This window comes from Eretmochelys imbricata, chromosome 18 (genome assembly GCF_965152235.1).
Source record: "Eretmochelys imbricata isolate rEreImb1 chromosome 18, rEreImb1.hap1, whole genome shotgun sequence".
Taxonomy (NCBI): Eukaryota; Metazoa; Chordata; order Testudines; family Cheloniidae; genus Eretmochelys; species Eretmochelys imbricata.
This window is the reverse complement of record NC_135589.1, coordinates 366858-378885: the sequence shown is the minus strand read 5'-3', so window position 1 is coordinate 378885 and position 12028 is coordinate 366858. Positions and strand designations below refer to the sequence as shown.

Here is a 12028-nt window from a genome sequence, read left to right as displayed (position 1 = left end):
ACATAAACCAAAATGGGTACTTCTCAATGGTGTTGCTAGCACTGGTGGATCACAGGGTCCGTTTCACGGACATCAATGTGGGATGATCAGGAAAGGTGCATGATGCACGCATCTTTAGGAATACAGGTCTGTTCAGAAAGCTGCAAGCAGGGACTTTCTTTCCAGACTGCAGAATAACCATAGGTGATGTTGAAATGCCAATCATGATGCTGGGAGACCCAGTCTACCCCTTGCTCCAATGCCTCATGAAGCTGTACGTAGGCAGCCTGGACAGCAGGAAGGACTGGTTCATCCAAAGGCTGAGCAAGTGCAGAATGGTGGTGGAATGTGCCTTTGGATGTTTAAAAGGTCACTGGCATTGTTTGCTTACTAGGTTAGACCTTAGTGAAAGTAATATTCCCATTGTTACTGCTGCCTGCTGTGTGCTCCACAATATCTATAAAACAAAGGGAGGAAAGTTTCTGCCAGGGTTGGGGGGTTGAGGCAGATTGCCTGGCAGCCAATTTTGAGCAGCCAGACATCAGGGCAATAAAAAGAGCACATCGCGGGGCACTGCATCTCGGTGAGGCTTTGAAAACTAGTTTCTACAATAAGCCAGAGTAATGTGGCACTTACCTGTGTTGTTCTTTACCAAACTGTCCTCTCCATTGCATTTGCTCTCTGTAAACTCCACCCCCACCAGCAACCATGTGTTGAAGGAATAAGGAGCCTTTTCTCCTCAATCCGTTAAATTTTATTATGCACACAAACACAGCAAAGAAAAGTAAGATGACCCGGGGCAAAAGGGCTGATAACTCTGTGGTTGGAGAAACAAGACAGCTTGCTTACAGATGTACTGCAATAACAGTCAAAGGTGTGGGAATGGGCGTCTTCTGGTCCTTGACCCTCCCCTGGTGGTGAGTGCAAGGGATACCGAACTCCCTTGTTCCCCCGCCTCATAAGACATTTTGGGGGAGGAGGATGTAGAACTGGGCAATGATGGCAGCAGGTTAAGCATAGGGTGCACATGGACTCTAGCATCCAGCTGTCTTTCTTGAACCTCAGCCAGACGCCTCAACATGTCTGATTGCTCCTTCGTAATCCGCAGCATCTCTTCCTGCATGGCACGCTCTTGTTCCCTGCATGTTCTCCTGTTCTCCCTGTCCATGTCCAGGTTCTTGGATAGTGTAATCCTCCATGCTCGGAGCTGCATCTTGACACTCTTGGAGGCGCACATTAATTCATTGAACATGTCCTCCTGAGTCTTCTTTTTTCCACCTTCTAATTTGGGAAAGTCTCTGTCCCAGTGGAGGATGTGCCGACGAACAAGGTTTCAGCTGCAACGAATGCAAAGCACAAGTGTGGCATTGACAGTGCATACATTGTTTCTGGTGCAAGGTTAATTTTTTTAATAAAAAAATCACCCCTCAGTACACTTCACTGCAAGCCACAACGTAATCACAACCATTGGCTATTGCAAGAGTCGGTTTGCTGCTCCAGCCAAGGTGAGTAAGGCCACGAGGCATGGGTGAGAGGTCTGGTGCTGCTGCTTTTGTGAAGATTACAGGTTGGAACTTGAGAAAAGCCCCCTTTCCCCTAGCAACCTGGATGGTGCTTGAGGACAGGCACTAGTGTAAAGCCCCCCAAATAGTTTGTTTTTTACAAAAACAGCACTGCTGGTTGGAGGAGAGACAAACAGGAAGCCACCCTCCCTTTTTTTTTTCCAGTGCTGCTTGCAATACATAGAATCATAGAATCATAGAATATCAGGGTTGGAAGGGACCCCTGAAGGTCATCTAGTCCAACCCCCTGCTCGAAGCAGGACCAATTCCCAGTTAAATCATCCCAGCCAGGGCTTTGTCAAGCCTGACCTTAAAAACTTCCAAGGAAGGAGATTCCACCACCTCCCTAGGCAACGCATTCCAGTGTTTCACCACCCTCTTAGTGAAAAAGTTTTTCCTAATATCCAATCTAAACCTCCCCCACTGCAACTTGAGGCCATTACTCCTCGTTCTGTCATCTGCTACCATTGAGAACAGTCTAGAGCCATCCTCTTTGGAACCCCCTTTCAGGTAGTTGAAAGCAGCTATCAAATCCCCCCTCATTCTTCTCTTCTGCAGGCTAAACAATCCCAGCTCCCTCAGCCTCTCCTCATAAGTCCTGTGTTCTAGACCCCTAATCATTTTTGTTGCCCTTCGCTGGACTCTCTCCAATTTATCCACATCCTTCTTGTAGTGTGGGGCCCAAAACTGGACACAGTACTCCAGATGAGGCCTCACCAATGTCGAATAGAGGGGGACGATCACGTCCCTCGATCTGCTCGCTATGCCCCTACGTATACATCCCAAAATGCCATTGGCCTTCTTGGCAACAAGGGCACACTGCTGACTCATATCCAGCTTCTCGTCCACTGTCACCCCTAGGTCCTTTTCCGCAGAACTGCTGCCTAGCCATTCGGTCCCTAGTCTGTAGCGGTGCATTGGATTCTTCCGTCCTAAGTGCAGGACCCTGCACTTATCCTTATTGAACCTCATCAGATTTCTTTTGGCCCAATCCTCCAATTTGTCTAGGTCCTTCTGTATCCTATCCCTCCCCTCCAGCGTATCTACCACTCCTCCCAGTTTAGTATCGTCCGCAAATTTGCTGAGAGTGCAATCCACACCATCCTCCAGATCATTTATGAAGATATTGAACAAAACCGGCCCCAGGACCGACCCCTGGGGCACTCCACTTGACACCGGCTGCCAACTAGACATGGAGCCATTGATCACTACCCGTTGAGCCCGACAATCTAGCCAGCTTTCTACCCACCCTATAGTGCATTCATCCAGCCCATACTTCCTTAACTTGCTGACAAGAATACTGTGGGAGACCGTGTCAAAAGCTTTGCTAAAGTCAAGAAACAATACATCCACTGCTTTCCCTTCATCCACAGAACCAGTAATCTCATGATAAAAGGCGATTAGATTAGTCAGGCATGACCTTCCCTTGGTGAATCCATGCTGGCTGTTCCTGATCACTTTCCTTTCATGCAAGTACTTCAAGATTGATTCTTTGAGGACCTGCTCCATGATTTTTCCAGGGACTGAGGTGAGGCTGACTGGCCTGACATGGTGATCCTTTCCCTTCCCTTCCAACCACAACCACGGCATGTTTGGGAAAACATGGTTGCGTGACCCAGATTTCACCAAACGGGGTGAATTACTTGTTGAATTGTTTGCGGTTTAAGGGCTAGCATTGAAAACTTCCCCCATTTCCCCTAGGTGACCCTATGCAATATCACTCTCCTGAGGGTAACAGAGGCGGCAAGGGAGCAGATGCTGCAAGTGTCTGGGTACAGACCTGATCCTTATGCTGCAATGCTGTGTGCTGCAAAGATGCCAAAGAGTTAATACTGTAGTGGCGCAGGAAAGTGTCCGACCGTGGTGGACGAAATAAGGCAGCCCTTCCCAGAAACCTTCTGCAAAGGATTGCAGAGTTACCTCCATGAAAGCTTCCTAGAGATCTCCAGGGAGGGTTCCTGGGCCATCCTCGTGCACATAAACAGTCTTTTTCGGAGAGCTCTCTCTGCGTAGCTGGAGTGGCCACCAATACCCACTACACCTACTTTTTTGTTCCGATTAAACATAAAAACATAAAAAATAATAACATGTAACCAATACAGTTTGATTGGAAATGTGTACTCACCAGAAGTGCCTTCCCCAGCATCCTGCTCCACCGCCAACTGGTCCTGTGAAGGGATGGGCTCCAGGGTTAAAAATAAAAGGAGTACTTGTGGCACCTTAGAGACTAACAAATTTATTTGAGCATAAACTTTCGTGATGCATTCCGATGAAGTGAGCTGTAGCTCACGAAAGCTTATGCTCAAATAAATTTGTTAGTCTCTAAGGTGCCACAAGTACTCCTCGTTCTTTTTGCAAATACAGACTAACACCGCTGCTACTCTGAAACCAGGGTTAAAAATAGTTCTTGGCTGTCGGAGAGAATGGATCCTCCACTTGCCTCCCTCACATTCTCCTCCATATTCTCCTCCTTGTCAACAATGTCCTCCTCGTTGTTTCTCAAAGTCTCAGGTCTTTTGAGATATTAGTGGAGTTGCCGCCGAGAATCGCATGCAGCTCCTCACAAAAGCAGCATGTCTGTGGGGCAGAGCCAGAACAACTGTTTGCCTCCCTTGTCTTCTGGTACGCTTGCCGAAGCACCTTTATTTTCATGCGGCACTGCTGCATGTCCCTGGTGGGGCCCTTCTCACTCATGCCCTGTGCAATCTTGGTATAGATGTCAGCTCTGCCTGCACAGACTCTTCTCTCCATATAGCAATAAGATCCACCACCTCCTGTGTACTCCATGCTGGAGTGTGTTTGCGGCCTTGAGTCTCCATGATCAGCTGTGCTGGCGAGCTCTCCACGCTGATCAAACAGGAAATGAAAATTCAAAAGTTTCCAGAGCTCTAATTGGGGAACAGCTGTGATGTGCAGTGTTGTTGAAAGCGCTTTCCAGAGCAGTAACAGCGGAGCACTGTGGGATGCTTCCTGGAGGCCAATTCTTTTGAATTACACAGTGCAGTGTCTGCACTATCCTCATGTTCACCCATGAATGTCAAATCAAGCACTACACCTCTCGTGGAGGTGTAGTACAGAAGTTGATTTTACAGGCCACTTAGGTTGGCTGAAGGGACTCAGTAGCGTAGACACATACTTATTAGATTGAATTAACGTGGCTTATGTCAACCTACGTTTGTAGTGTAGACCAGGCCTTGGTGTCCTGTATTTTTTACTGCATTGTAGATATATCCTTAGGCTAAGCTCCCTCTAAGCTGTGTGGCTGGAGAGGAGAGAGATAGGGGGTGGGCAGGGAGCAAGTTGGGGTGTGCAGGGCTTCAGTGAGGAGAGGCGCCTCTCCTCCGGCCCCAGCTCCGGGGCTGCTGCAGCAGGGAGAGGTCTCTCCCCCAGCCCCAGGCTGCTGTAGCGAGAGAGGGCTGGGGAGAATCCTCTCTCCCCGCCACAGCCCTGGAGTAACCTAAGCCCCTCATTCCTGGCCCCACCCCAGAGCCTGCACCCCGAGCCGGAGCTCTCACCCTGCCCTGCACCTCAACCCTCTGTCCCAGCCATGAGTCCCCTCCCGCATCCTGAACGCCTCATCCCTGGCCCCACTCCAGAGCCCTCAGCCCCCCAGCCCAGAGCTCCCTCCCACACTCTGAACCCCTCGGCCCCACCCATGCCACACATCACCTCCATATTGGTACACATAAAATTCATTCTGCACATGGATGTCAAAAATTAAAGGGAACATTGCCCTTAGATATCCTGGATGGGAGTGCCTTGAAGGACTGAGACCTAGAACTTTATCTGATATTCTATGGGAAGCCAGTATAGAGAGCAGAGGACAGGTTTGATGTGCTCACAATAGCCTGTGTTGCTGAAGAGATGCACTGCAGCATTCTGTACTAATTGGAGTTTCTGAAGTGCTGAAGGCTTCATGCCCAGGTATTTTGTGTTACTGTAATCCAGCTGAGACGTGACAGAAAGTCTCATGCTTGGTTAACTGAAAAGAGAGTCTTGATGTCCCAGCTGCCCAAGATGGTGGAGCTTAGGAAGATTGTCTCTCTAAATTTGCACCCAACTACTGTTGAAATTTACACTGAGTGTGACAGTTTTCCGAGGGGTAGCCATGTTAGTCTGTATCAGTAAAACAATGAGGAGTCCTTGTGGCATTTTAGAGACTAACAAATTTATTTGGGCATAAGTTTCCTGGGATATAACCCACTTCATCAGATGCATGGAGTGGAAAATACAGTAAGCAGGTATAAATATACAGCGCATGAAAAGATGGGAGTTGCCGCACAACTGCTGGGAATGGGCCACATCCAGTTTGATTAAATTGGCCTCGTTAGCACTACGAAAAGTAATTTTTCCTCTGTTGATATTCACCCCTTCCTGTCAACTGTGGGGAATGGGCTACATCCACGTTAAATGAATTGGCCTCATTAGCACTGACCCCGCCACTTGATAAGGCATATGTATATTTATACCTGCTTACTATATTTTCCACTCCATGGATCTGATGAAGTGGGCTATATCCCACGAAAGCTTATGCCCAAATAAATTTGTTAGTCTCTAGGATGCCACAAGGACTCCTCGTTTTTACTGAGTGTGGGAGAGAGTTTGATTGAAGCTTAACATATGTTCTGTACAAGAAACTGTACAGAGAGGCACTAAATTTACAAAATCGTTTTCAGAAGATTTTGAAGGGGCTTGAGGGATTGTTGACACTGCTGTCTCAGTTTTAGTGGAAATCTGAAATGGTCTAATTTATAACAAAGAACTGAAAAGCTTTGAAAATTTCCTATTACTTAGCCAACACGACTGATTCCAAAAACAGGAAGAGGAAGCTTGAATGTCATCTTTAAAAAAAGGAAGGAGGAGGATCTGGGGAACTACAGGCCAGTCAGCCTCACCTCAGTCCCTGGAAAAATCATGGAACAGGTCCTCAAGGAATCAATTTTGGAGCACTTAAAGGAGAGGAAAGTGATCAGGAACAGTCAGCATGGATTCACCAAGGGCAAGTCATGCCTGACTAATCTAATTGCCTTTTCTGACGAGATAACGGCTATGTGGATGAAGGGAAAGCAGTGGATGTGTTATTCCTTGACTTTAGCAAAGCTTTTGACATGGTCTCCCACAGTATTCTTGCCAGCAAGTTAAAGAAATATGGGCTGGATGAATGGACTATAAGGTGGATAGAAAGCTGGCTAGATCGTCGGGCTCAATGGGTAGTGATCAACGGCTCTATGTTTAGTTGGCAGCTGGTATCAAGCGGAGTGCCCCAAGGGTCGGTCCTGGGGCCGGTTTTGTTCAATATCTTCATTAATGATCTGGAGGATGGCGTGGATTGCACCCTCAGCAAGTTTGCAGATGACACTAAACTGGGAGGAGAGGTAGATACACTGGAGGATAGGGATAGGATACAGAGGGCCCTAGACAAATTAGAGGATTGGGCCAAAAGAAATCTGATGAGGTTCAACAAGGACAAGTGCAGAGTCCTGCACTTAGGACGGAAGAATCCCATGCACTGCCATAGACTAGGGACCGAGTGGCTAGGCAGGAGTTCTACAGAAAAGGACCTAGGGATTACAGTGGACGAGAAGCTGGATATGAGTCAACAGTGTGGCCTTGTTGCCAAGAAGGCCAATGGCATAAGTATAAGTAGGAGCATTGCCAGCAGGTCAAGGGACATGATCATTCCCCTCTATTCGACATTGGTGAGGCCTCCTCTGGAGTACTGTGTCCACTTTTGGGCCCCACACTACAAGAAGAATGTGGAAAAATTGGAAAAGGTCCAGCGGAGGGCAACAAAAATGATTAGGAGGCTGGAATACATGATTTATGAGGAGAGGCTGAGGAAACTGGGATTATTTAGTCTGCAGAAGAGAAGAATGAGGGGGGATTTAATAGCTGCTTTCAACTACCTGAAAGGTGGTTCCAAAGAGGATGGATCTAGACTTTTCTAAGTGGTACCAGATGACAGAACAAGGAGTAATCGTCTCAAGTTGCAGTAGGAGAGGTTTAGGTTGGATATTAGGAAAATCTTTTTCACTAGGAGGGTGGTCAAACACTGGACTACGTTATCTAGGGAGGTGGTGGAATCTCCCTCCTTTGAGGTTTTCAAGGTGAGGCTTGACAAAGCCCTGGCTGGGATGATTTAGTTGGGGATTGGTCCTGCTTTGAGCAGGAGGTTGCACTAGATGACCTCCTGAAGTCCCTTCCAACCCTGAGATTCTATGATTCTATGATTCATCCTCAATCCTATCTTTTTGTCATCTTGCATTTAAATTGAAGATCTAGATTTCTACCCCAAATGTGAGTTGCAGTTACAGTAGCAGTGTTATGGAAGTAAAATCGTTCAAAGCAAGACAGTAGGATTTTGTCAACTTTTGAAAGTACTGCATTCTCGTCCAGCCAACTAAGTGTCGATTGAGTGTATGTTCAATACATATGGATTAGTTTATTCAAGACTTCTGTATAACAAGGTTGGTGCTGAAAAGGCAAAGTGTATCAGTATCTCAGGGCAGATACAAAAGAGTAGTAGGTGTAAATTGTTAGTAGGTTGAGGGCTTGATTGGTGTGTTCTTGTCTTACTTGCAGGATTGTTAATGTTTTCTTTGGGACAATACATATTCTTTTATATATTTGAGGAATAAGTATGATTACAAAATGAATCATGTAGTATGTGCATTGTGTTCCATTTTATTAAAACCTTCATGCTGTGTTTTCTTTGCTGTTGCTTGTTTCACAATATCCCTGATCCTCCCCATTCTCCACAGCTGGGGTTGGGAGGAGAGGACGGATTGATAGGGTACTAACCTAGGACTCAGGAGACTCGGTGTTAATTCCCAGTCCTGCCACAAATTTTGTGTGTGGCCTTGGGCAACTCACTTAGCCTCTCTGTGCCTCAGTTGCCCATCTGTAAAATAAGAATAATACAGTTCCCTCCTTCACAGAGGTGTTGTGAGGATAAATCCATTAAAGGTTATGAGGTGTTCAGATACTGTAGCGATAGGGACCATATAAGGACCTTAGGGGGTACTAGGTTTCTTATCAGAGTGTTGCTCATGGACCTTCACCTTTGTCTTTTGTATCTACCTCTGACTGACAGTTTAGTCCTCTGGCTAGTAAGTGTCTGGTACATTTAATCCAGAGTAGGAATAGGTACCCCTTAGTTAAAGGGTCATGCACCATCATGGGCTGATTTCTTTTCTTAATTGTTCCACTATTTCTCTGGATTTGGGAAAGATTTGGAAGAGATGCTCACATTTAGACCTGATTGTGATGATTGATGAGTGCCTTATCATCTTGTTGACAGTTATTCAAATAAGCTTCATTTCTTTGTGCCCACAGAATGCCATCTTAAATCAGAGCCATGTCAGTTTGCAATTATAGATCTGATTTGTATGGCATAGGCTGACAGAGAATACACTGTATTTAATACTTAGTGTAATGGGAAATATATGACTTATGCATGCTTTCCTTCTCTTTATACTCCCTAGCATGGTGTCTAATGGGAATACCCATTTGAAGTATTTCTCTATTCAATTCTGTAGATCCGAATCCGGGATCCAAACCAGGGGGGCAAAGATATAACGGAAGAAATAATGTCTGGAGGAGGCAGCAGGAACCCTACGCCTCCCATTGTGAGACCCACCCCCACACCTACCCCTCCTCAGGTAATAAGATGGTGAGCTCTAGTAATGTCAGCTTTTGTCATTAATGTCTGCTGAACTTCGCTGTTTGCTATTGCCAGTTTCTGTATTTTCCGTTCACACTAGGTGCGTTATCACCTCGGATATCTAAATGATCCTTTCATAAATAGGCCATTTAAAGGTTATTGTTAGCTAGTTTTTGGTAATTTTTTGCAAGCCCATATTCAGAGAAGAGTTGCTGTTACAGACTTCCTATCCAGCTTTGGCATGACATTATCAGGAGTTGTTTTTAAGCATTGTTACAGTAACTGCTTTGTTTCTAAAAGAAAGATCAAGAACAGTGGGGGTCCACTGCTCAGTGGAGAAGGTGAGCTGATAATGGAAGATGATAGGAAGGCAGACCTGCTCAGTGCCAACTTTGCATCCGTCTTTTCACAAAGAATAACATGTGACTGAACGACTAGTGAATTTACCATAGATATATAGGGGAAGGGATGCAGATTGGGATAAGTAAAGGACACGTCAGAGATCTTCTGACCAATTTGAATGAATTCAGATCAGTGGGGCCTAATGCTATTCACCCAATGGTACTGAAGGAATTAGCTGAAAAAATCTCGGTGCCACTAATAACAATATTTTCAAACTCATGGATGACAGGAGAGGTCCCAGAAGACTGGAGAAGGGCTAACATAGTGCCCATCTTTAAAAAGGGGGGAAAGGAGGAGCTGGGGAATTACAGACTAGTCAGCCTGACCTTGATATCTGGAAAGCTAATAGAAGGATGTATAAAACATTCAATTTGCGAGTACCTGGAGGATTAAGGGGTAATCTAGCAGCTATTATGGATTTATCAAGAACAAATCATGCCAAACCATCTTGACTTCCTTCTTTGACAGAGTAACTGGTTTGGTGGATGGGAGAATGCGGTGGATATAATATACCTGGACTTCAGCAAGGCTTTTGACACAGTCCCACATGACATTCTGATAGATAAATTGGAGAAATGCAGGCTTGGCAGAACTACCATTAAGTGGATACATAATTGGTTAAACAACCACAAACAAAGAGTAACTATTCATGAAATGTCAGATTGGAGGGAGGTTCCACAAGGATCTGTTCTGGATTTGGTATTGTTTAACATCTTTATTAATGACCTGGATGTAGGAATAGAGAGCATACTGATCAAATTTGCAGATGCACAAAGCTGGGGAGGGAGCGGGGGGTTGGAGAATTGGGTTATAGATAGAACCCTACCAAATTCACGGCCATGAAAAATGCATTACAGACCATGAAATCTGGTCTCGTTTATGAAATCTGGTCTTTTTTATGCTTTTACCCTGTACTATACAGATTTCACGGGGGAGACGAGTGTTTCTCAAATTGGGAGTCCTGACCTAAAAGGGAGTTGTTTGGGGGGATGGTCGGAAGGTTATTGTAGGGGGGTCACGGTATTGCCACCCTTACTTCTGGAGTGTCTTCATCACTGGGTGGCCAGAGAGTGGCGGCCGTTAGCCAGGTGCCTGGCTCTAAAGGTATCACCCCACCAGCAGCACAGAAGTAAGGCCATAGCATACCAGACCATTCTGACTTCTGCGCTGCTGCTGGTGGGGCTCTGCCTTCAGAGCTGAGCTCCCGGCCAGCAGCCGCCGCTCTCCAGCAGCCCGGCTCTGAAGGCAGTGCCGCCGCCAGCAGCCGCGCAGAAGTAAGGGTGACAACACCACGCCTCCCCACCCCCACTCAATAACAATTTGACCCCCCCACACACACACAATCCCCTTTTGGGTTAGGACATCTACAGTTTCAACACCGTGAAATATCATATTTAAATATTTGAAATCATGAAATTTGCAATTTTTAAAATCTTATGACCATGAAATTGACCAAAATGGACTGTGAATTTTATAGGGCCCTAGTTATAGACAACAAAATAAAATTCAACAAAGACAAACATAAGGTACTACACTTAGAGAAGAAAAACCAAATGCATAAATACAGAATGGGGGATAATTTGCTTGTCAGCAGCACTGCTGAGAAGGATCTGGGAGTTGTGGTGGATCACAACCTCAGCATGAGTCCTCAATGGCGTGCTGTTGCAAAAAAAGCAAATGCAATTTTAGGGTGCTACGATGGGATCTAGAGGTGCAACCTGGGACTGTGGGACCGCTGTGCCTCCTTTTCTCACTATTCTGGGTAGTCTGTCTCAACGCCTTACTGCTGGCAAGCAGCAAACCCCTCTAGGTGCTGTTACTACTCAGTGCAACCGCATGTGGAGCCCCACACCCACCTAGATAGCATGAATGATTCCCAAGCCACTCATGAATTACACAGAGAAAGGCACCAGCCAGATCTCCCCAGCTCCCAGCCTTGTACTTTAGGAATATAACTTGCATTGCTCAAGAAAGTACAAAACCCTTTCTTGAGCAATGCAAGTTTATTAATTAGTTCAACACTTCATCAATAGAAAGTGGACATACACCAGCCTTTGTAACCTGAGCAGATTTACTAAGCACTTCAGTCAAACTCACTGGTAAGGATAAATGTTAAAATACGTTTATTGATTACAAAAAGATAGATTTAAGTGATTATAAGGCATAGGCAAAAAGTCAAAGTTAGTTATCAAAGAAAATAAAATAAACACACAATCTAAATCTTAAATCTGTAAGACACTCGGCAGTATGTCAATCAGGCGGTTTTCTTAGCTGTTTCCAGATGTTACAGTTCATAATGCACAGGTTTCACCCTTGAAACCTAGGCCAGTCTCCTCTGTTGGAGTCTTCTGAGTGTTCTTGTTGTTTGCAGCAAAGGTGGGGGTGGAGAAAAGGCAAAGCATGGGGCCACTGTGTTCTATTT

The 12028-nt window shown here is 45.7% G+C and overlaps 1 protein-coding gene across 24 annotated transcripts in view; it reads left to right on the top strand.

Moving 5' to 3' along the window:
• The window catches only part of EIF4G3 (eukaryotic translation initiation factor 4 gamma 3), a 449900-nt gene that overhangs the window by 247481 nt on the left and 190391 nt on the right, over positions 1-12028 (top strand). For all 24 annotated transcript variants that reach the window (XR_013348334.1, XM_077837081.1, XM_077837080.1 and 21 more), the window contains one exon: positions 9080-9202. Coding sequence is in view for 23 of the 24 variants with exons in the window: in XM_077837081.1 (XP_077693207.1) it covers positions 9080-9202 (123 nt within the window). In the remaining variant the exon portion in view is untranslated. The remainder of the gene's footprint in view (positions 1-9079; positions 9203-12028) is intronic.